This window comes from Molossus molossus, unplaced genomic scaffold (assembly GCF_014108415.1).
Source record: "Molossus molossus isolate mMolMol1 unplaced genomic scaffold, mMolMol1.p scaffold_m16_p_4, whole genome shotgun sequence".
Taxonomy (NCBI): Eukaryota; Metazoa; Chordata; class Mammalia; order Chiroptera; family Molossidae; genus Molossus; species Molossus molossus.
The window spans coordinates 38,634,595-38,659,381 of record NW_023425377.1 but is presented as its reverse complement, the minus strand read 5'-3'; the positions used below and the strand labels follow the sequence as shown (position 1 = coordinate 38,659,381).

Here is a 24,787-nt window from a genome sequence, read left to right as displayed (position 1 = left end):
CCACACCTGCCCCATGCACCTGGGGGTGCGGCCGGGGAGGCCTTGATCCTGGACGGGCCACAGGGGCGTGAAAGGGACACTCCTCGCCTCTCCCTTGACCCTCCAAGGAGAGCCTCTTTCCTGGTGCTCCTGCACCACACCCACCGCCGTCACTCTCTTCGTGCCAGGAAAGGGGTGTCTGTGTCTTCTCCGGGGAGTGGTGCTGATAAAGGAGGAGGGAAAGTACCAGCAGGCACTTCCGGTGCAGAGTAGAAGGTGCTGGCTTGAGAAGGATGAACTGGGGGTCTTAGAAGATAAATTTCAATACCTTGGAGTTTGGCTCTTGGCTCTAATTTCACTCTGTGTCCTCAGGAAGATGCTGCCCCTCCTAGGCCTCAGTCTCCTTGTCTGTATAATAGGAGGGCTGGGTTCATGATCCTTCCTGTCACCCAGGTATCTGATCGGGGCCAACTACTCCCATGGATGAGACCCCTCTCCCTGCAGCCTTCTGTGTGGGAGCCGGTGGGCTCAGTGGTGCCCACAGACAGAGCTCCGAGTGCTCGCTCAGGAGCGTCCCAGCCCATCGCTTCTCCTGCCACAGCCCAGGTGCCTAGGTTGAGCCTGCTCTCCCCTGCCCAGCCTGGGACGGTGTCCAGGACTGGCCTGCACATCCTCTGAGCACGATGCTAATGCTCCCCACTGGGGCACGTGAAGGGCCTGGGGTCTGGCTGCCCGAAGGAGGTGGGTAACACCTGCTGGATGCTCAGTGCCCCGGGCCCATGTCACTGTCACCATCAGGGGAGATGCAGGGGAACAAACACCCTTTATCATCCAGAGGGTCACAGGGCATAGTCCCATGGAGGCCACTCAGGTAGATACAGAGCAGGGGGACCCTGCCTCCAGCCACTTGACACACTGAGTCGTGTCTTGGTACAGTTTCATTTGGTCAAAGGGTTGTACCTCTGAGAAATGTTTGAGGGTTGCTGCCCTGGTCCCATCCCAGGGGCAAAGCTAAGATGCAGAGGTGCGAAGGGCCTCGTGAGCAGGCTTAGAACCCGGGAGTCCAGACCCCAGGCTGGCCTTTTGCTCGGTGTTATCTATTTCTGAAAAGCTTGTGTTGGTCTCAGGTATAGAGCAAATCTCTCCACCTGCCTTTAAACTCTTTGGCGACCAGATATTGGAAGAGTCTCAGTGATGAGGCTTCTCATTCCTGGGGGCAGCCCTGCCTCCTTCACAGCCTGGGTGCCTTGTTTCTGGAAGGGGAGGAAATAGGTATAGGTGTGTGTGTGTGTGGGGGGGGTACTGGGGGATCACAGTCAGCCTGGACACCAGGGGTGATGTTTCTCAGTAATGCCTTCCTTTAGAAGGCCTGGGACATATGAAGGCAAATTAATTGGTGAGCTTTCTTCTTTTTTTTAGTGACAGAAAATAACCAAATTTGATATACACATATGTATGGGAACCCTGCATACACGGGAGAGTCAGACACCCCACTCTCAGGAGAGGATAAAGATGGAAAGGGGACATCTTGAGCTCACGATGGGGTGAGGTGCCTTGGGGGCTTCAAAAGGTCATTGCAGGATGATAAGAAGAGCAGATCTTTAGTAAATAGAAGTGTGCCTTGCCCTGTGGATAGGTCAGAAGAAGTTATCTCTGATCATCTCTTATGGGCGAGGCTTCTAATAATTGGTGAGCTTTCTTGACAGTGTTTGGTCCCATCCTCTGTCTGCCCTCACCCCCTGCACTTCCCCGTGGAGGGTGCTAGAATGGTGGCTGACTTCGCAAGCCAAGGCCGGAGCTACAGGGTCCTGAGGCCAAGCTAGAAGCCTCTGGAGCCTGGAGGAAGGATGGGAGGCAGCCAACAAATAGCCAGACCCAAGAGAGGCCCCAAAGCTGGAAGTGCAGGAGCCTCAATTTTAGGTTGCTGAGCAGTCACCACGAGCAGCTGCCAAAGTTAAGTGTTCATTGTGTGCCTGGCACTGTGTTAAGAGCAGTACATGCATCTCATTGACTATGACAGTGCAAGGTTGTTATGACTATTAACCTGTTCCCTTACCCAACACACAATTCTTATACACTTGCTGCCTGCCAGGCATAGGGCTAGGTGATAGGGACATCGTGGCGAGCAAAAGAATCCGTCCTGTCCCTCTTGTAGAGTGCTCTGTCCAGCCCACAAGAATTGGCCACTTCAAACATGGTGGGTGGGAGGGAGCAGGCTCTCAGCCAGCCTGGGGCAGGAAGAGCTCTGGAGCAGGTGGGAGGAGAGCCTGGAGGTCAGGACTGTGCACCTGGTCAGGGCAGCAATGCAGATCACCCATGCCTGCTCCCCCGGACATGGCCCAGCTGGGCTGTGCCTCTCCAGAACTGCCCATCAGGAAGTCTGAACTCTTCCAGAGCCTTGCTTCCTGCATCAGCCCTCAGAACAGTGAGAACACGGGGGCCTTAGGAGGGATGTGACTCCCTGACCCTACTCCTGCATGGGTAGGGTACTGTCCTTGACTGAAGCTGTCAGTTTATCCGTGGTGCCAGAGGAAACCAGTTCCCTCAAGTAAATGCCTTGAGGCAGCTGAAGAAAATGCATGTGTTTGTTCTATCCTTCCCAGTGTGCCCGAAAGGTTCTTCTGGGAGCTCAGGGAAGGCTCTTAATAAGAGGCCAAGGAGGATCCTGCAGGCAAACATTTCTGAGCCCTGCATAGCTCTGTCATTAGCACCTGGTCCCAGGGGCATAGCTGTCAGTGCAGTGACAAAGATGGGAAACCAAGATTGAGGGTCCGCCTCAGCCGTGCCCCTCAACCCTCTGATCTGGGCTAAGCCAGACCAGTCACAGCAGGGGGAGTCCGAGGAGCAAGTATTTGCTGAGCCCTATCAGTTGCTGGGCACTGTGCTAAGAGCTTTGCATATGTTTAATCTTCACAACAACCCAATTCCTAGACAATGACAGAGGGGAGACTGAGGCACAGAGAAGTTCCATGCCTGCCTGAGGCCACTCCCTTGGTGGGAGGTGGTGCTGGGATAGGACCCAGGCAGTCTGACTAAGCCACTCTCCCTGTTTCCACATCTGCCCGGATTTTGTAGAAGCTGAGGCTATGGCCACATTGGTAGCACCTGGGCCTTTGCACCAAACCAGCCTCAAACTTTAGGGAGGGACGCGGGCTGAGAGCATATCTCCAAAATGACATTGTTTAAGTAATGGGCACAGCTGATGGGTTCCAGGGCATGGATCTGAATTCAGTGGCTTTGGGCAGCTCCCCTCTGCACAGTCCGCTGTCCCTCACCTCCCACCCCAGCTGCTTGAGAGAAGGGCTTGGTGACTGCGGTGCCAAGCAGAATCAGCTCCTGGGGATGGGGCAGGGGAGGCAGGCCAAGTTCACCAGGCCACACTTTCTGCCAGGAATCTCTCCAGAATATGGGGAAGGGTGTGATTTTCTTGTACTTGTTCCTCGGGAACCTTCTAGGCCAGAAGGAGAAAACTCAAAGACTCATTAGGGCCAGGGAGGTAACAAGTGAGCAGAGATGACTGGAAAATGAACCCTCTTCCCGTTTTTGATACCCACAGCCCTCCCAGCCTATGTTTCGCTTTTCTTCTTTCAGTTGAAACATGGACACGGAACATATTTCATTTTCCACATCACTCTGCTATTAGAATGGTCTCAGTTCAAGCACGCGTGTCAGTGTTGGCGTCTGGGAGGCAGTAGGCAGTTGTGGGCCCACATCCTGTCTGAGGGTCTACGACTCCTCTCCTGCTGACTGCTGCCACCTGGCCTGGATCTTCGGATTTTTAAGACAAGGCAGAAAGCTAAATTTTTCTGTGCGGTCTTTCAAGTGGAAATTATTAGATAATTCAATTACGAACAAAGCCAAACACAACCAAACCAACATAACACCACATGGCCCAAAGCACTGTGTGGACTGCACAGGATGAGGCCGGGGCTGGCTGCAAGCATGTGGTCTCTGCTCTGGGTCAGGTCTGCTCTGTGTGGTGACCGGGCTGAGATGGGCATTTCCAGCAGCCTTGAGCAGGGCTTATGGGATTGCTCATGGCTTGTGGCTTTACCTCAGAATTGCCAGTGCACTTCCTGGGAGATGATGATGAGCTATGAGAGACTATGCTCATGTACCAAGCAGCCTCTGGCTTCTCTAGAGCTCGGGTAATCTGGTTGGTGGATTTGCAAGTATGAAGCTGGTGAATTTTACTAAAGCCTGATTGTCTATTAGTGGTGACACATCCTTGAAAATGTACAAACACAGAACATTGACTATAGAGGGAGAAAATGCCCATCCACCTAAATATAATCACTGTTAACACATTTCCTCCTTACTTTTTCTATAGATATATATAGAGAAAGATGAAATGATTTAGGAGGTTGTACTCATACTACATAGACAGTTTCATATTGTGTTTTTGGCTCAACATTATAACAGATACTTTTTGTTATTAAAATAGCATATAAAATTATTTTATATAGAAGGGGAATATTTTTAAAAGATGTGCAATATTCCATCAAATCCACACATGTTTGCAGACAAAGACACACACACACACACACACACACACACACACACACTGAGAAGGACCATGTCCTGTGGTAAGAATTCAGTTTCTAGAGTTAGGTTACTTGCTTCTAATCCTCTTCCAATGTCAAGAAACTTTGGACAACTCACCTAACAAGCTTCAGTTTACTCATCTGCAAGGCAGGCACAGTGGTAGCTATTTCATGCCTAGGGTCGAATGGGATAACGTATTTCACATGAAGATCTTAGCACAATGCCTGGCACATTGAAAACACAAAACCATGTAAGCTGTAATTTAGTATAATAATAATTATTTTTAAAAATATATTTTTTATTTATTTAATTAAATTATTTATTTTTGTTACAGATGTTTCTCCTTTTCTCCCCACTGATTGCCCCCTCTCCCTCCTTCCCTGCCCTGTCCCCAGCTTTGTTGTCCATGTCTATTGTTCATGCACACATGCATATAAGTTCTGTGGTTTATCTCTCCCCACCACCCCCTCTACTAGGGATTGTAAGTCTGTACCCCACTTCCATGTATCTGGGAATACACCATTCCTCAGACTATTATGTTCATTATATTCCACAAATAAGTAAGATCATATAATACTTGTTTTTCTCTGTTTGGCTTGTTTCGCTTAGGATGATACTTTCCAGGTCCCTCCATGTTGTCTCAAAGGATAAGAGATCTTTCTTTCTTACAGCTACATAGTACTCCATTGTGTATATGTACCACAGCTTTTTTATCCATTCGTCTACTGATGGACATTTGGACTGTTTTCAGATTTTAGCTATTGTAAATAGTGCTGCTACAAACATGGGGGTACATATATTCTTTCTGATTGGTGTTTCAGGCTTGTTAGGGTATATTCCTAGAAGTGGGATCACTGGGTTGAATGGCGTTACAATTTTTAACTTTTAAAGGTAACACCATAGTGTTTTCCATAGTGGCTGCACCAGTCTGCATTCCCACCAGCAGTGTACTAGTCCCCTTTTCTCCACACCCTCGCCAACACTTGTTGTTTGATGATTTGTTGATGGTAGCCATTCTGACAAGTGTGAGGTGATACCTCATTGTTGTTTTAATTTGCATCTCTCTGATGATTAGTGACATTGAGCATTTCTTCATGTCTCTTAGCCATTTGTATGTCCTCTTTGGAGAGGTGTCTATTTAGTTCCTCTGCCCATTTTTTAAATTGGGTTCTTTGTCTTCCTTCTGTTGAGTTGTATGAGCACTCTATATATATTGGAAATTAACCCCTTATCTGATATGTCATTGGCAATTATGCTCTCCCATACAGTGGGTTGCCTTTCCATTTTGATGATTGTATCTTTTGCTGTGTAGAAGCTTTTGAGCTTGATGTAGTCCCATGTGTTCATTTTCTCCTTTGTTTCTGTTGCCTTAGGTGATGTATCAGTGAGAATTCTGCTGCGTATGATGTCTGAAATTTTGTTGCCTACAGTTTCTTCTAGGATTTTTATGAATTCATAAGTCACATTTAAGTCTTTTATCCATTTTGAGTTTATTCTTGTGTAGGGTGTAAGTTGATGGTCTAGTTTCATGTTTTTGCATGTAGCTGTCCAATTTTCCCAACACCATTTATTAAAAAGGCTGTCTTTACTCCACTGTATGCTCTTGCCAGCTTTGTCAAATATTAATTGAGCATATTGCCTTGGGTCCATTTCTGGGATCTCTGTTCTGTTCTATTGGTCTATGTGCTTGTTCTTGTGCCAGTACCAGGCTGTTTTGATTACAGTGGCTTTGTAGTATAACCTGAAATCTGGTAATGTGATCCATCCTACTTTGTTCTTCTTTTTCAAGATTGCTGTGGCTATTCGAGGTCTTTTTTGGTTCCATATGAACTTTTGAAGTATTTGTTCTAGTTCTGTGAAGTATGTCATTGGTATTTTGATAGGGATTGCATTGAATGTATAGATTGCTTTGGGTAATATGGACATTTTAATGATGTTAATTCTTCCAATCCATAAACAGGGTATGTGCTTCCACTTTTTTACATCTTTCTCTATTTCTTTTTTCAATGACCTGTAGTTTTCTGAGAATAGGTCCTTTATTTTTTTGGTTAAGTTTATTCCTAGGTATCTTAATTTTTTTGCTGCAATGGAAAATGGGAGTGTTTTCTTAGTTTTCTCTTTCTGGGAGTTCATCATTCATGTATAAGAATGCCATCAATTTCTTGACGTTAATTTTGTATCCTGCTACTTTTCCAAATTCATTTATTAAGTCTAGTAAATTTTTGATAGAGTTTTTGGGGTTTTCTACATATAGTATCATGTCATCTGCAAATAATGACAGTTTCACTTCCTCCTTTCCAATTTGGATCCTTTTTATTTTTATTTCCTGTCTGATTGCTGTGGCTAAGACTTCCAGTACTATGTTAAATAAGAGTGGCAAAAGTGGGCATCCCTGTCTTGTTCCTGTTCCTAAGGGAAATGCTTGTAGTTTTTGCCCATTGAGTATGATGTTGGCTGTAGGTCTTTCCTATATGGCCTTTATTATGTCGAGATATTATCCCTCTATTCCCACATTGCTAAGCGTTTTTATCAGAAATGGATGCTGGATTTTGTTGAAGGCTTTTTTGGCATCTATTGATATGATCATGTGGTTTTTATTCTTCATTTTATATATGTGGTGCATCACATTTATTGATTTGCAAATATTGTACCAGCCTTGCATCCCTGAGATGAATCCCACTTGGTCATGGTGAATAATATTTTTGATGTATTGCTGGATCCAATATGCTAGTATTTTGTTCAGGATTTTGGCATCTATGTTCATCAGGGATATTGGCCTGTGGTTTTCTTTCTTTGTAATGTCTTTTTTTGGTTTTGGAATTAGAATTATGCTGGCCTCATAAAACGAATTTGGAAGTCTTCCTTCTTCTTGAATTTTTTGAAATAGTTTGAGGAGAATGGGTGTTAGTTCTTTTTTGAATGTTCGATAAAACTCCTTCGTGAAGCCATCCAGGCCTGGGCTTTTGTTTGCTGGAAGAGTCTTGATTACATCTTCAATTTTCTTAGTTGTTATTGGTCTGTTCAAGTTTTCTATCTCTTTCCAGTCTAGTTTTGGGAGACTACGTGTTTCTAGAAATTTGTCCATTTCACTTAGATAGTCAAATTTGTTGCTATATAATTGTTCATAGTAGTTGTTAACAATCTTTTGTATTTCTGTGGTGTCCGTTGTTACTTCTCCTCTTTCATTTCTGATTTTATGTAGTTGGGTTCTCTCTCTTTGTTTCTTGGTGAGTCTAGCTAAGGGTCCATCAATCTTGTTCATCTTTTTGAAAAACCAGCTCTTTGTTTCATTGATCCTTTGAATGGTTTTTTTTTTTTTTTTGGTCTCTATGTCGTTTATTTCTGTTCTGATCTGTACTATTTCCTTCCTTCTACTTGCTCTGGGGTTTTCTTTTTGTTTGCTTTCTAGTTCTTTAAGTTGTGATAGTCTATTAGAGATTTTTCTTGTTTCTTAAGGTAGGCCTATAGTGCTATGAATTTCCCTCTCAGAACTGCTTTTGCTGCATCCCATAGATTTTGTGTTGTTGTGTGTTCATTTTTATTGGTTTTCAGGAAGTTTTTAATATCTTCCTTAATCTCCTTGGTAACCCATGTGTTGTTTAATAACATGCTATTTAGCTTCCATGTGTTCAAATGTCTTTGCATGTTCTTGTTGCAATTGATTTCTAGTTTCATGCCATTGTGATCTGAGAAGATGCTTGATATGATTTCAATCTTCTTGAACTTGTAGAGACTTAGTTTGTGTCCTAACATGTGGTCTATCTTTGAGAATGTCCCATGTGCACGTAGGAAGAATGTGTATTCTGTAGTTTTGGGGTGTAATTCTCTGTAGATAGCTATTAAATCCATTTGGTCTAGTGCTTCATTTATTGTCTCTGTTCCCTTGCTGATTTTTTTTTTTTTAGGGGATCTATCCAGTGATGTCAGCAGGGTGCTGAAGTCCCCTGCTATCATTATATTGCTATCGATTTCTCCTTTGAAGTCTTTCAGAAGATTTTTAATACATTTTGGTGCTCCTCTATTGGGTGCATATATGTTTATCAAGGTTATAGCTTCCTGTTGGATAGATCCTTTCAATATTATGTAGTGGCCTTCTTTGTTTCTAGTTATGGCGTTCATTTTAAAATCTATTTTAACTGATATGAGTATTGCTACCACAGCTTTTTTTTCCCTTTCCATTTGCTTGGAAGATTTTTTTCCATCCCTTCATTTTCAACCTATGTGAGTCTTTTGTTGTGAGGTGGGTCTCTTGTAAACAACATATATATGAATCGTGCTTTCTTATCCAATCAGCTACTCTGTGTCTTTTGATCGAAGCATTCAAACCATTCACATTTAAGGTGATAATTGATATGTACTTATTTATTGCCATTTTTGTTTAGTGTTGTTCTATTTTTCTTCCTATTTCTCCTGCTAATTACAGCAGTTCTTTTAACATTTTTGCAGTGCTGGTTTGGTGTTAATGTATTCCCTCAGCATTTTTTTTGTTTGTTTGTTTCATTTGAAAGCTCTCTATTTGACCTTCTATTTTGAATGATAGCCTTGCTGGGTAGAGTAGTCATGGATTCAGATCCTTATTTTTCATGATTTTGATTACCTCATGCCATTCCCTCTTGCCTATAGTGTTTCTGTTGAGAAGTCAGCTGACAGCCTTATCGGGGGAGGGGTTCCTTTGTAGGTAATCTGTTGCTTATTTCTTGCTGCTTTTAGGATTCTTTCTTTGTCTTTAGTTTTTGGCATTTTAATTACTATGTGTCTTTGTGTGGGCCTGTTTGGGTTCTTTTTACTTGGGGCTCTCTGTGCTTCTTGAACTTGAATGCCTTCTTCCTTCACCAAATTAGGGAAGTATTCTGTCACTATTTTTTTTTTTAATATATTCTCTAACTCTTGCTCATTTTCTTCTTTTTCGGGGACTCCTATGATGCGAATATTATTACGTTTCCAGTTGTCCCACAGTTCTCTTAAGCTGTCTTCCTGTTTTTTTCATTGTTTCTTCCTTTTGGTTTTCTGATTGGTTGATTTTTTCTACCCTGTCATCTAATTCACTGATCCTGTCCTCCGTTTCCTCTACTCTGCTGTTTAGACCTTTCAATGTGTTTATTTCTGATATGTCATTCTTCATTTCTTGTTGATGGTTTTTAATTTCCAACTGGTTGATTTTCAACATTTCTATGTCTTTACTCAGGGTGCTCATGTCCTTACACATGCTGTTGAGCTTCCTCAAGATCATGCCTCTGAATTCTAGTTCTGTTAACTTGCTAAAGTGCACCTCATTTATCTCTTCTTCAGTAGAGGTCTCTTGTTCTTTTGTTTGGCTTTTGTTTCCGTGTTTCACCATTTTGGCTATCACAGTGGGCTTTGGAGCCTGCCAAATTTTCCCTGTGGGTGTTGGTGTTCTGCTGTTTGTGGCTCCCTCTACTGGGTTTGGATGAGCCAGGGAGGACCCACGTTACACACCACTGTCAAGTCTTACTTTCTTGGTTAGAGTTGCCAGCCCAAGAATGGTCAGTTATCCTCAAGTATTTGCCCGGAGGCTATCAGTAGTGGTTACTTGAAGAGTCTTGGCTCCTCAGGTGTTCAGCATAAGGGGATTTTCCGAGGGTGGGGCAGATGCTGGTTGTTAATGGGCCTCAATTAGCATTTCAATGACCACCGGGTAGGGTTGAATCTCTGAGGGAGGGGCCACCACCTCTCCCCAGAGCCCTGGGAAGGAGTAAGATGACCACTGTCCTGAGGGGCCACAACTCAGCAAAAGCTCTGAGCGCCCTCCAAATTCCCAGTGTCCCCACACAGTTCCAGTCCAGTCCATCCTCACTCTGCCAGAACCCAAGGTGGCTGTGACTATTTTAGCGTCTGTCCTGGCTCTGCACTGTGGAGCTACTTGGGAGTGTAACCCAAGGGCGCTGCTCACAGCTAAGGCCACTGCTCTCTGTGGGCTCCCAGCCCCCCTCTCATGCCTACGCAAGCCTACCAGGATCGATCGGTGTCCCTGGTTATATGGTCCTCCAACCTGCTTTTCTGTTGCTTTTTCCTGATTATTTATCTTTATTTTTGTTGTAATTCCAGTTTGGTCCTGGGAGATGGTCTGTGTAGCTTCCATTCACTCTGCTGCCATTTTGGAATTCTCTCTAATCACTTTGGTGTACACTTTAAACTGGTTCTGACTCCAGCCCCAGCCTAGGTGCAGTCTCCACTGCAGAAGGAAGAATGAACTGAGTCTCTAGGTGACTTCTCAAAAAACAAAATGGCCCCAAATATTTTTTCTTTATTGACTTTTAGAGAGAGTAAGGGAGAGGGAGAGAGAGATAGAAACATCGATGAGAGAACATTGATTGGCTACCTCCTGCATGCCCCCCCCCCCCCCATGGGGATTTGGCGCCCATAACCTGGGCATGTGCTCTGACTGGGAATCAACCCGGTGACCTCTTGGTCCATGGGTCAATGCTCAACCACTGAGCCATACCGGCTGGGCATAGTACAGTTATTAATTAACTGCCATCCTTGTGATGAACATTTAGGTTGTTTACAGTTTTTCCACTTTTAAAAATAGTGATGTGATCAGCAAATTTGTCTGTAAAGAAATGTTTTCATTTAGGACTATTTCCCTAAATGTGTGGGCTCTCTGAGTAGGTCAAAGGCTATGGTCATTTTTAAGATTCTTGGTAGATGTGAAATTGTTATACAGAAGGGTTTTATCAGATTACACTGAGAGTTGCTGGAGTTTAGAGGGAATTTCCACTGGTACCAACCACCATTGTGCCCAGAATGGTGGTTACCCTCATGTAAACTCCACCACTGAAGTTTTCTCCTGGGCCTCTGCCACTTGGCAGACAAGGATGAGCTGGCCTGAGTTCACTCGAATGTGGCCTTGACAGTGAGGTACCTGTAAAGAAACCGTCTCTTTTAAAGTCATCATGACCCTTTGCATAGGCTTGAGCCCCAGGGGGTGCCCTGCTGGGCCTGAGCTGGAAGTTCTGGCTGTGGTCCCTCTGCTGTTTGGGCCAAGTCACATTTCAGAGGCTGATTGCCAATGACACTCACTCCTCCCTTGTCTGGGACCTTTTAGGTCTGTGTTTTTAGTAAGAGCCTAATTAATGTGCAGATCAGAAAGCCCTCAATATCACCAGAGGGCACAGTATGGAGGCTCAGAGGAGGACTCAGCATTAACTCTGTGCTAAACATCCTAGTGACTTCACCAGGCCCAGCGGGAGGCACAGGGCTGACTGTCACACCTGTTTGAATTCACTCTTGGACTCATTCATTCAGAAGCATTTCCAGAACTCTGCTCTGAGTCAAGCAGATAAATCAGAGGTATCGGACCACAGCCCCTGCCTTCAGGGAGTGCACAGTCTGGTGGGAAGTCAGATGTGTAGAATGAGAAGGGAAAAGGCCCTAGCTGGTTTGGCTCAGTAGAGTGTGAGGCTGCAGACCAATGAGTCATGGGTTCGATTCCAGTCAAGGGCACGTACCTAGGTTGCAGTTCGTCCCCGGCCCTGTTTGGGGTTGTGCAGTAGGCAGCCAATTGATGTGTCTCTCTCACATTGATATCTCTCTCTCTCTCTCTTTCTCTCTTTCCACCTCTCACTCTATCTGAAGATAAATGGAAAAATATCCTCGGGTGAGGATTAGAGAGAGAGAGAGAGAGAGAGAGAGAGAGAGAGAGAAGGGCCTGTGGAAGGTTGTAGAACCCCGAGCCTGGCTCTGCAGATCAGGAAGTCTCCAGAGAGGAAGTGGCTATTGAGCAGGTCTTTGAATAGTGGCCAGGATTTAGAGAGAGGGTTGTGGAGAAGGAGAGATGTCTCAGACTGAGGAACAGTGCAGGAAAAGAGTCGGAGCAGGAGAGGCAGGCCTGTGGCGGATGTGGGAGCCATCAGGTTGGTGAGGACATGCAGTGCGGGAAGGGGAGATGCTGCAGAGTCGCGAAGAGCATGGCTTTCTCAGCGGAGGACGGGCTCAGGTGCGGGTCAGCAGGCAGTGAAGTGTCCTGGACATCAGAAGGACCAGAGCAGAGCCATGAGGTAGGAAGGTGGTCTGGCCTTTGGAAGGGGTGGGAATAGCAGAGGTGGGTCCGTGGGTTTGGAAGCTGCTGCCACAGACCAGGTGAGAGTCCAGGAGTGCCCGACTCCAGGCTGTGGCCATGGGAAGGGAGAAAAGTGCAGACTGAGGAGGCATCAGTGATGTAGAGCCAACAGGCCAAGCAGGAGAGAAGAAAGCACCAAAAGACCTGGGATTTCAAAGTTGGGTGACTATTGGGTGGAAATTCCCACACGGGGAATTAAATGGAAATGACGTGTGTGAAACAGTGCTTGGCATGGAGAGCTGATCAATAAGAGCTTATTGCTGCTGCCGCTGCTTGGGAACCTGGCTGGCAGGGCAGGCCTCAGTGAGGATGTGATGAGTTTGGCTTGGCTCCCGCTTGCGGCACCTATGGGACTGCAGCTGGAATGCCAGACACAGAAGTCACAACATTAGATGCCAATGCCAAGGTGAGCTGCCAAGAAGAAGAGGGTTGACATCCTGAGAAAACGGTGAAATGTTTGGGAAGAAGCATAGAGCTCTAATGGCACTAACAGCTAGACTTCACAGCGTTTGAGCCCATACAACATATACTGCACCAACGCACTACCATCATGAAATCATCGTCACTATGAATAGGCGCTGCCATTTTCTTTATTTTATAGGCAGGGAAACTGAGGCTCGGGTTAGGTGACTTGTTCGTGTTCTCTCAACTGTTTCACAGGGGCCAGGGCATTGCCCAGGCCATCCAACTCTGCCACACCTGGGAACCGCATCCCGAGAGACTCCTATCAGCAACATAGGGGCTGAAGAGAGTGAATGGGGAGAATTGCTGAAGTTGGGGTGACACTGGGGACAGAGACCAAGGGGTGGAGGAGGAAGAAGGCTTTATTTTCCAAGTTGGGAGAGAAGAAGCAGACAATTCAGAGATAATTTTGAGAGCAAGAGGATGGAAGTGAAGGGGCTTGCCTCAGAAGGCCTGGCTGCGCATGTTCAAAATAATCTGAAGAGAATGAAGGGGACAGAATGTGGCCAGGACTTAAGGAGGAAAAGGTCCTAATCTCTGGGCATGTCGAGAGGAGACAAGCTGGGCTGCATGGTCATAGCAGAGAGGTCAGCTGAGAGGTGGATCTGCACAGGTGAGATAATCCACTATGCACCAGAACACAAAGCCTGTTTGAGCCCAAGCATCCACATACTGACAGATGGGGTGAAACCATTTCTCCAGTTTTCCTGAATCTTCAGCAATGTCTGTCTGGGAAGATCACCAGCTCTGCCTCAGAGGCATCAGTACATCAGTTGGTCTCGTTGGCAACATAGTTTTATTGCTACATAAAGATGTGTGACTGCCAAGAAAAACTCTTCCCCAGGCAGGTTGGCCCTGGAGAGGAGCAGCCTTCTGATACAGTGGATTTTCCAAGACTTTCCTAGTGCAGGGCAGGAATTATCGATGCTAACTTCCCTGAAGGGAAGCCTATGTGGGAAGGCAGGATCCCTTGGAAGATTGACAAGAAGCACATAAAACTGGAGACAAGCCAGGACCATATAGCTTAGGCCATCTTCTCAAGTAGTCCCTGTGCTGCTAATAGGAAGTGAGAGCTGGAGCAATGGCAGCCTAGAAGTGGAGGGAGGAGGTTTATGGAGAGACCATGTATTTAGCCATGTAGTCCTAGAGAAGTCCTTGAATTCTGGACAGTTTAACTGAGTCTTTTTCAAACTGTCCCCACGTGGCTACCAGAGATTAATAATGGTGCATGTAACAGAATATACCATTGTGAAGTTACAAAAATTGGTGACACATCCCTTTGTTCTTTGAATCAATTGACAAGAGCAAGTATTATCCTGATTTCTGGACTTGACACCAGTATTGGTAGTTCTTGGTTCTCTTTGGGAATTCACAATCTCCCACAAGTAGGCTTGGCAGCAGGCCACGGCTGCCTCGGGTTGGCACTTTACAAATCCTGGGTTACAGCGGGACAGGGTAATAAAATTAGGAATGATAACTATTTGCCTGGAGGAAAGAACATTTGCACAACATGCATTTTAGTAAAGTATCTTTGTCAACATTCTCACTTAGTTTTCATAAAAGCCAAATGAGGTGGACAGGCCACTTTTTCTTCCTTTTTTGTAGATGATGAGAAAACTGAGGTCCAGTGTGTTTGAATCCTTTATACTCGGTTGTACAGTAAGTGGCACTGAGTAGCAAAGCAAATCCTGGCTGCTCCTAATTCAGGCTGCTTTCTACTAAATTATTTGCATACCTTAGACCCTTCAGGTCATGAGGAAACTGCTGGACTCTTTGGAAACAGGAACTAGGTGAGAGTTTCCCAGTGGTAATATCCTGGGGAAGTGAATGGAGGGTTACACCAGACTGCTCCAAGCCAGAGCACAGAGGTGACGTCCAGCCTGTCTGCTGAGGAGGTGCATGCGAATTCCTCGATGCTGCCAGAGCATCTTAGGCCAGTGCAGGCATTGGGACTATGATTTGGAACTTTTTCAGTTTATTTTTATTGTTGAGAATATTATAGATGTCTCCTATTCCCCCCCGCCCCCCCCCCCTTTGCTCCCCTCTGCCTGGCTCCCACCTCAATGAAGGTCTTCACTACACTATTGGTTGTGTCCATGGGTTATGCATATAAATTCTTTGGTTAATCCTTTCCTGCCCCTCTCCCCATCCCCTTCCCTCTAAGATTAGTTAGTCTGTTCCATGCCTCCATGTCTCTGGACCTATTTGTTCATCAGTTTCTTTTGTTCATTAAATTCCACGTATAAATGAGATCATGTGATATCTGTATTTCTCTGACTGGATTATTTTGTTTAGCATAATAATGTCAGGGTCCATCCATGCTGTCTCAAAGGATAAGAGATCCTTCTTTTTTTATAGCTGTATTGTATTCCATCATGTAAATGTACCACAGTTTTTTATCCACTCATCTACTGATGGGCACTTGGGCTGTTTCCAGATCTTAGCAATTGTAAATAGTGCTGCTATGAACATGGGGGTGCATATGTTCTTTCTGATCCGTGTTTCAGGATTCTTAGGATATATTCTAGAAGTGGGATCACTGGGTCAAACAGTAGTTTGATTTTGAATTTTTTGAGTAAATTCCATACTGTTTTCACAGTAGCTGCATCAATCTGCATTCCCACCAGCAGTGTACTAGGGTTCCCTTTTCTCCACATCCTCACCAACACTTGTTGTTTGTTGATTTATTAGTGGCAGCCATTCTGGCGGGTGTGAGGTGATACCTCATTGTAGTTTTAATTTGCATTTCTCTAATGATAAGGGATGTTAAGCATTTTTTCTATATGTATCTTAGTCATTGGTATGTCCTCTTTGGAAAAGTATCTATTCAGGTCTTTTGTCCATTTTTTTTTAATTGGATTGTTTGTCTTCCTTATGTTGAGTTGTATGAGTTCTTTATATATTTTTTAATCGAACCCCTTATCAGATGTATCATTGGTGAATATATTCTCTCATATAGTGGGTTCCCTCTTCATTTTCAGGATAGTTTCTTTTGCCGTGAAGAAGCTTTTTAGTTTGATGTAGTCCCATTTGTTTATTGTTTCTTTTGTTTCTCTTGTCCTAGGAAATGTATTGGTGAAAATTCTGCTACTTGAGATGTCTGAGATTTTGCTGACTACATTTTCTTCTAGAATTTTTATAATTTTGTGACTTATATTTAAGTCTTTTATCAATTTGGATTTTATTCTTGTGTATGGTATAAGTTTGTAGTCTAGTTTCATTTGTTGCATGTACCTGTCCAATTTTCTCAACACCATTTATTGAAGACACTGTCTTTACTCCATTATATGCCCTTGCCTCCTTTGTCAAATATTAATTGATTATATTGGCATGGGTCAATTTCTGGGGTCTCTGTTCTGTTCCATTGATCTGTATGCCTGTTCTCCAGTACCAGGCTGTTTTGCTTATAAAGGCTTAGTAGAATAATTTGACATCTGGTATGGTGATCCCTCCAACTTTATTCTTTTTTCTCAAGACTGCTGCAGCCATTTAGGGTCTTTTTTGGTTCTATATAAATTTTTGGAATATTTATTATAGATCTGTGAAGTATGATAATGGTATTTTAATAGGAATTGTGTTAAATCTATAGACTGCTTTGGGTAGTTTGGACATTTTAATGATGTTATTTCCTTTTGTCCATGAACATGGTAAATGCTTCCACCTGTTTGTACCTTTCTCTATTTCTTTTTTCAATGTCCTATAGTTTTCCAAGTACAGGTCTTTTACCTCCTTGGTTCAGTTTATTCCTAGGTATCTATTTTTTTTTTTTTTCATTGCAATGGTAAATGGGATTGTTTATTTTATTTTCTCTTTCTGAGAATTTGTTATTGTGTATAAAAATACCATTGATTTCTGGATGTTGATTTTTGTATCCTGCTACTTTGCCAAATTTATTTATTAAATCTAGTAGATTTTTGATGGAGTCTTTAGGGTTTTCTATGTACAACATCATGTCATCTGCAAATACTGACAGTTTTACTTCCTCCTATCCAATTTGAATGCCTTTTACTTTTTTCTTCTTGTCTGAGTGTTATGACTAGGACTTTCAGTATCATGTTGAATAAGAGTGGTGAGAGTGGACAACTCTGTCTTGTTCCTGTTCTTAAGGGAAATGCTTTAATTTTTGCCCGTTGAGTATGATGTTGGCTGTAGGTTTGTCATATATGGCCTTTATTATGTTGGGGTATGATCCCTTTGTTAACACTTTGCTGAGAGTTTTTATTAAAATTGGGGGTTGAATTTTGTCAAATGCTTTTTCTGTGTCTATTAATAAATATGTATGCGTATGCAAAAGAAATTTCTTATTGCTGACCTTGGGGGAAAAAAGAAAAGAAGTGTAGGTCTGGGTCTTGTTCACAAGGCTGGTTCAAGGTTTGGCAAGTGTTCTTCCAACATTGACACCTCCTGAGCAGGAGGACCTTATCAGATACTGCCCTTTAATCTGGAAGTCCTAAAGCCCTCGTCATACCCGTAGATGACATATAAAAACCTTGACCTCAGGTCAGGTCACTGTTAGCTGGAGGTGAACACAGCCCAGGCAAGTTGAGACACGGGGACAATGGCATCTGCTCAGTTTAATTGCACGCACATGTTTGAGTGAGAGGGGAGAGCACACAAACCATAAAACAAATGAGGGAAATGTTAACAATAGGTGAATCTGGTAAAGAACATATAAGGGTGTTCTTTATATAATTTTTTCTTTTCTGTACTTTTTTACAAATTTGAAATAATTTCCCAATAAAACGTTTTTTTGTTTTTTGTTTTTTTAATATTTGGTATGAGGGAGTTGGGTGGAGTTCTAGAGCTTTGTAGTATCAACTTGTGTCCAGAAGGCACTGGCCGCCAGTTCAGACTTAAGTCAATATTTTGGGTGATGGTAGTCACCATGACAATTTTATTGCTTTAATAGTCATAAGTGGATCATTCTCAAGCAATAAATGCTAGATTGCTTATGTAACAAACCTGGGAGAATCCGAGAAAATTTCCTTATTGCTCACTCTGGAAAGAAAAGGAAACAAGTTCAGGTTCTCTGTTCACAGGACCAGTTCAAGGTTGGGCAAGTACTTTTTTCAATATCTGTACCTCCAAACAAGCAGAATGTTATCAGATACCCTCCTTCAATTAGTAACTTCTGAAAGCTACATAATCCCCATAGTTAATTCATGAAAACTTTGATTCAGATCACTGCACTTGGACATGAGCACGGCCCAGGCAAAGTTTATATGTTGGGACAATCACAGCTGCTTTGTCTAGTGCTAAAATTTCCCAGGATGACCCCAGCAGTATCATAGTAGATTTGGGAAAGGAAGGTTGTCCAGTGACCTCTCAGTGGGCTTTCAAAGACCACAGTGTCTGATCTTGTTCTGAGCTTAGAGGGCCCTTTGTTCCCCCCGCCCCCAGAGTGGCCATTAAAAGTGGGTCACTTCCTGTGGGATCTGCTATAGAAGTCAGTGGGACTCAGTCTCCTGTCCACACTGCGGTTATCTTAACATGTGTGATTGTGATGACTCTCCTCAACCCCCCTGCCCATAAAAGAAAAATATAGGATTAGTTTGTTCAAGCACATTTTCTAGGAAAATAGGAACCTCGTCCTTGACCTGCTTACTCTAGGATGCGTGAAAGGACAGGTTGCACTTTACTCCTAAATCTTCAGTTTGGACTATGGCATCATGAAGCTGAATGTTTTGTCCTAACCTTTCCTCTGGTAAAGGTGGAACTACTTGGGGAACTTAGAAGTTCAACTATGTAATGAAACTAATCTGCCTCTTTGCCAGCATGTGTAAAACCAGACTGAGACGGTGCATACTGGGAAATAAACCCCACTGGTAAAACAGGCGCGTGGTCACAGATGGCGGTCTTCTTTCCTGGGCATGTCACGTTAGTTCTGTAAGATGGAAAAAAAGTTAAGAGTCTGCTTTATATCTGCATGGGGATGGGGCACGGGGGAGGGGGTTGTCTCTCTGGCCATGAGTCGGAGCTGTGCTAAAGGGTCCATGGCAGAAGAGATGACAATGAAGAGTAGAGACAGGGGAAAGATTGAATCTGAGAGACAGAGTCACTGCTTGCTGGCTATGCATGCCCCTAGAAGCTACAGACATACAGCCTCTGATCTGCCAGCAGAAACCCTGGAGGTCACAGCATAAGGAAACAGCAGCCCTGTGTCCCTGGACTTTGAGGGGCCATTGGCACCAGGGTGGAGTGAGTCAGTGAGAAATACTCATGCACCCAATTTATGCCAAACAACCTCGGTCATAGTAATGATCTGAGGGTAATTTATTGCATCCCTACAATGTTCCTAGATCCATGCTGAGCACTTTATAAATATTGCCTCATTTATACTCACAACAGCCTGTTCTCCTTTTATTTTTTGAACACATTTTTTTTAGCTTTATTGAGATATAATTGACATATAACATTGTGCAAGTTGAAGGTGTACAATGTGATGTTTTGGTGTATGTATATAGTGCAGATGGTTACTGAGTCTAGGTTAGTTAACACTCCCATAACCTCACACAGGTGCCATTTGGTGGTTGTGTATATGGTGGGAACTTTAAAAACCTACTCTCTTAGCAACTTTCAACATACAGTACAGTACTGGCCTGCCTTCTTTATAAAGATAAGAAAACAAAGGCTGGAAAACGTGGCCTACCCAGGACAACATTCTTGTAAATGGTGGGGCCAGGATTTGGAACTGGGTCCAAATCTCATGTATTTTTTTAGAATATTTTTTTAGTAATATTTAGAGAGAGGGGAAGGGGGAGAGAGAAAGAGAGGGAGATAGAAAGCGAGAGAGAGAAACATTGATGTAAGAGAGAAACATGGATTGGTTGACTTCCGTATGTGCCCTGATCAGGTGTCAGACACATAACCTAGGTATGTGTCCTGACTGGGAGTTGAACCCACAACCTTTTGGTGTATGGAATGGCATTCCAATCAACTAAGCCAACCTACCAGGGCTCCTGTGCTTTTTTTTTTTTTTTTTTACCATACTGTACACAAAAGCACATACACAGAGTGTGCTCGATTTTCAGTCTCTGCTTCAGAAAAGAGCTTGGTATGGCTTCTCATTTTGGGTCCTAGGCATTCTGCAGTCACATCTGCTTAGAAGGACAGTGACAATCAACCAGAAACCCCTGGGCATTCTAAGGCAACTGGTCCTTTATTTACCACCTGGATGGGTTGTCTCCAATCTGGTGCACCTGTTGCCACGGGTTCTCTGTTAGGACTCCAGAATCCTGGTTTGAGCTGCCAAGGTCAGAAGGTTTGGTAAAAATCAATGGGCCACATGAGTGGGAACTGTCAATGGGCTTGGCTGGCTCAAGCACCAGAGAATGGCCAGTCTCTTGCCCCCTGGGTCACTTGTCCTCTTTGTCATCTTCCTCCCCCCTGTCTTTGCAGCCAACCTCAGTTTGAAGCCCAGGGCTGTGGCTCATAGGGAGCAGCCAGCCTACCAGGGGCCTGTGCATTGCGTTGCAACCATCATGCGGACTGAGGGCCTGGCGGGGCTCTACCGGGGCGCCAGTGCCATGCTGCTGAGGGATGTCCCGGGCTATTGCCTCTACTTTATCCCCTATGTGCTCCTGACTGACTGGATCACACCTGAGGCCCGTGCAGACCCTAGCCCCTGTGCTGTGTGGCTGGCAGGGGGCATGGCAGGTAAGGCGGCAGTGTGGATCCCTGTCCCTGTGCTGGCCACCGCAGTGGGACAGCTGGGGGACCTACCAAGCCCTGCTCAGCCCCATCCAACAATTCCATTTTAAGCACCTACTATGTGCCAGAGAAAGGGCGAGGAATGTGGAATGGTCCTCCCTTTCTTCCCCCCACTCTCCACTGGACCTGTGGATATGGCAGGACCCTAGCTGGGCTCATTCCACTCTCAGTCAGAAGATATGTTTTGAGCACTTACTCTGTGTCAGGTGTTACAGAGTTTTACAGAGGAAATTAGTTATCATGGTTCTCCTTTTTTGAATATTGGCCAACTATAAACTTGTCTCGTGTGAGGATTTTATTACTCCCAGAAGGTAGGAATCAGTCTCTCCAATTTTCAGGATGAAAAAGCTCGGGTTCAGAGAGATTAAGTGACCAACCCACGTTCACACAGCTAGTGCAGACAGTATAGCAGGGACTCTGCAGTTAGAAAAGTCCAAGTTCAAATCCACACTTTATCATTTTGTACCATAGACCAATTACTTAACTTCCCTACTCAGGACTCATCCCCAAGTCACTTAGGGTAAAAGTCGACATCTTTGCAGTGGTTTCTAAGGCCTTCTGCACCTCGGCTGCTCATTGCCACCTGCACCCCCTTCTGCCCCTGGCCCAGCTCCTGCGCCCCAGCCCCACTGGCCTCTGCTGCAGGTGGCCTGAGCCTCCTTTCCCACCACAGGGCCCCGGCGATGTATGTAGGTCATCAGGGACTTTGACAAGACCTATTTCGGTCCAGAGAGGGGTGTGAAAACCTGACTGAAGTGGGGTTGAGAGAGAGTATGATAAAAGAAACCGAAGAACTCGAGTCCCACAGCACTTCTGAGGGATCCGGCTGTGCTCTCGTCGGGCGGAGAAATGCAGCTACAGCCAGGGGGCCATGGAAGTCAAGAGAGGATGCTTCTAAAGAGGCCGATAAGCCCTGGCCGGTTTGGCTCAACGGTTAGAGCGTTGGCCTGCAGTCCAGAGAGACCCGGGTTCGGTTCCCGCTAAGGGCGCGTACTTCGGTTGCAGTTTGTCCCCGGCCCTGGTTGGTCGGGTGGCAGCCACTCGATGTGACCCTTTCACGTTGATGTTTCTCTCTCTCTCTCTCTCTCTCTCCCTCTCTCTCCCTCTTTCTCCCTCCCACTCTATCTGTAAAAAAAAAAAAAGTTAAAAAAACCTGCGGTCCACAGAGACCCGGGTTCGGTTCCCGCTAAGGGCATGTACCTCGGTTGCAGTTTGTTCCCGGCCCTGGTTGGGTCGTGCGGGTGGCAGCCACTCGATGTGTCCCTTTCACGTCGATGTTTCTCTCTCTCTCTCTCTCTCCCTCCTGCTCTGTCTGAACAAAAAAAATGGAAAAATGTCCTCGAGTGAGGATAAAAAATAAATAAATAAATAAATAAATAAATAAATAGGCCAATAACATGGCTATTTGATGCTGGGAGAAGAAAGTGTCTTTCCTTCTCTTCCTCCTCCTCCCCATCATAATTAACTATGCATGAAGCTGAGCCGACACATAAAGCCCACACCTTAGCCACAAAACGCCAGTGTTTTCCTTTGCTCCTGCTGGCCTGAGGCCTGGCCCATACTGGCTTCTAGTAAGTGCTCAGGAAGTACTTGCTGGCTGAGAGGACAAACAGAGCCCTGCCTGCTTTCATTTCTGGTGAGAGCAGGTGTGAGTGGCCTGGCAGGCAAACCTTTATTTGTAATACCCTCACCCATGGGCTGAGGGACAGGGGGTGTGCCAGGGAAAGCCACCTGTTATTCTGACAGGACATTGTTGTCCAGGGGCTCTCCGGGGGTCGTGGCCACAGGGTCTGGAGGTCAGGCTGGGCAGAGGGCTTGGGGCAGACACAGGTAATTACACAACCTTGCAGACCAGCTGCTGTGAACTTTGGCTTCAGTTTGTGTTTCTCTTCCCATCCAAGAAAGTACAGTTTTAAAAAATATATGATTTTTTTAGAGAGAGTAAGAGAGAAAGAGATAGAAACATTGATGTGAGAAAGACACATCCATCGGCCACCTCCTGCACGCCTCCTACCGGGGACCAAGCCTGCAACCCAGCGTGTGCGCTGACCGGGAATCGAACTGGGACCTCTCAGTCCATGGGACGACATTCAATCCACTGAGCTGCACTTTCAGGGCGAGAATGGGCAGTTTTTGTGTTTATACAATAACACAGCATTGTTTTCCCAGAATCTATTAAAGTCATAAAAGTGCTCAAACCAGGGCACCTGAGCTTACGCAGCAAGGACGACCCAGGGGCCCAAGATTCCACATATCTGGAAAAGATAAGAGGTTTTTAAAGACCTGCTCCTGCTCTTCTTTGCAATCCCCAGGCTTGCCCATCCTTGACCAGCTGCCTATCTGCAAGTGTTTGTTGAGCTTCTTTTTGTTCAGGGTAAATCCTACCTCTGGGGAGCTGTGAGCCTTCAGCCTCAGGCCTCAGGCTGGGCTCTCCCCTGGACCCTGGGAAGGTGCTGCAAAGTACTGGTGGGGCCTCTTCCTGTTTCTCCAATGAAAGCTGCTAACAAAGGCTTCCACTTAGGAAGTGCTGGCTGTGGGCCTGACACTGTGCCAAGTGCTTCACGTGCATCCATTAATGTATCCTCATAGCAACCCCATGAAGATAGGTACTGCTGCCCCATTTCCAGACGACAAGCCCAAGGCCTACAGGGGGAGGATGATTCTGTGAAGCCCCACAGCAAGTGCAGGGGAGGCTCCGGAACAGCCTTTTCAGGCCCTAACCCTGAGCTTTTCCACTTCCCTCAGCAGCTTATTAAGCCTCTGAATGGCAGAAATCTGCAGGGCCCCTCCAGACCCCAAGCCGCCAGCCCCTGACACCTGTTTGTCTCTGTCTTTACAGGAGCAATTTCTTGGGGGACAGCGACTCCTATGGATGTGGTGAAAAGTCGACTCCAAGCTGATGGGGTTTATTTAAACAAATACAAAGGTGTCCTAGACTGTATCTCCCAGAGTTACCAGAAGGACGGTCTTAAAGTAAGCCCCACAGCGGTCCTGCGGGGTCAGTTTCAGTCCCTGGAAGGTGGTTCAGACATTTGGGAGGATGTGAAATTATATAGAAGGGAACTGAGGTGCTGGCATTTACCATTAACCAAGAACTATGAGAAAAACTTGTCTCATTTGTTCTTGCCCCGGGCTGGTGGGAGAGGTGGGGTGCGCCCCACTGACAGTGGTTCAGAGAAGACTGGTAACCCACCTGAGGGCACACAGCTGCTGTGTGGCAGAGCCAGGACCTGGACCCACATCTGTGTGTCACCACAGCTTGGTTTTCATCGAGACAGCCTGGGAGGTCCTTCCTCACTCATTGCTCAGTGCCTCACCCTTCCCCGTCCTCCAAGTGGGAAGTCCTAGAACCACCCATCATTCCATCTCACGGGTCCCAGTTCTGTGGTCCGTCTTCTGCTCTCCCACCCACACAAGTGCAGACCCCGTCACCTCTGGTCTCAGCTCTTCTCAGCCTACAACCAGGCTTCGTCTCCCTCCTCCTCTTCTCTTCTTCCTGGACCCAAGCGTCTTGTCCAAAACCCAGCCCCTGCCTCTAAACTGTCCCAGAATGAAGAGCATACTTCCACACCTGGCATCAAAGGTTGTAAACAAATTCATTCTCGTCCGTCTTGCCTCCCATGACACCCCTAGCACTCTCCAGAGAAACCATCTTGTTTGCTCTCCCTCAAATAGGCCCCTGACTTTCTTGACATGTCTTTTAGAATCAGAAGACTTGAGTTCAAAGCCAGGCCTAGTTACTGATGAACTGGAGGAATCCAGACAAGTTTCTTTACCTCTCTGGGCCTTAGTTTCTCCAAGGATAACCATCCCTACCATAAACAATAGGGATATTTGTGGGTTAAATTATGTATATAAAAAGGGTTTAGCTTAATGCATCACACATAGAGAACATTTAGAAAGAGTTATCCATTTGTCATTGGAATTAGTATTAGTAGTTTTAATGTTACTACTAATCTCTGGGCCTTTTCTCATGTGGCTGCCTTATCCCACCCCCTCCAATATTTGCTA

General features: G+C 45.2%; 1 protein-coding gene across 1 annotated transcript in view; it reads left to right on the top strand.

The window, feature by feature from the left end:
- Positions 1-24,787, top strand: part of SLC25A48 (solute carrier family 25 member 48) — a 51,330-nt gene that overhangs the window by 12,310 nt on the left and 14,233 nt on the right. The window contains exons 5-6 of the mRNA XM_036241480.1: positions 20,465-20,722; positions 23,616-23,749. Of these exons, the coding sequence (XP_036097373.1) occupies positions 20,465-20,722; positions 23,616-23,749 (392 nt within the window). The remainder of the gene's footprint in view (positions 1-20,464; positions 20,723-23,615; positions 23,750-24,787) is intronic.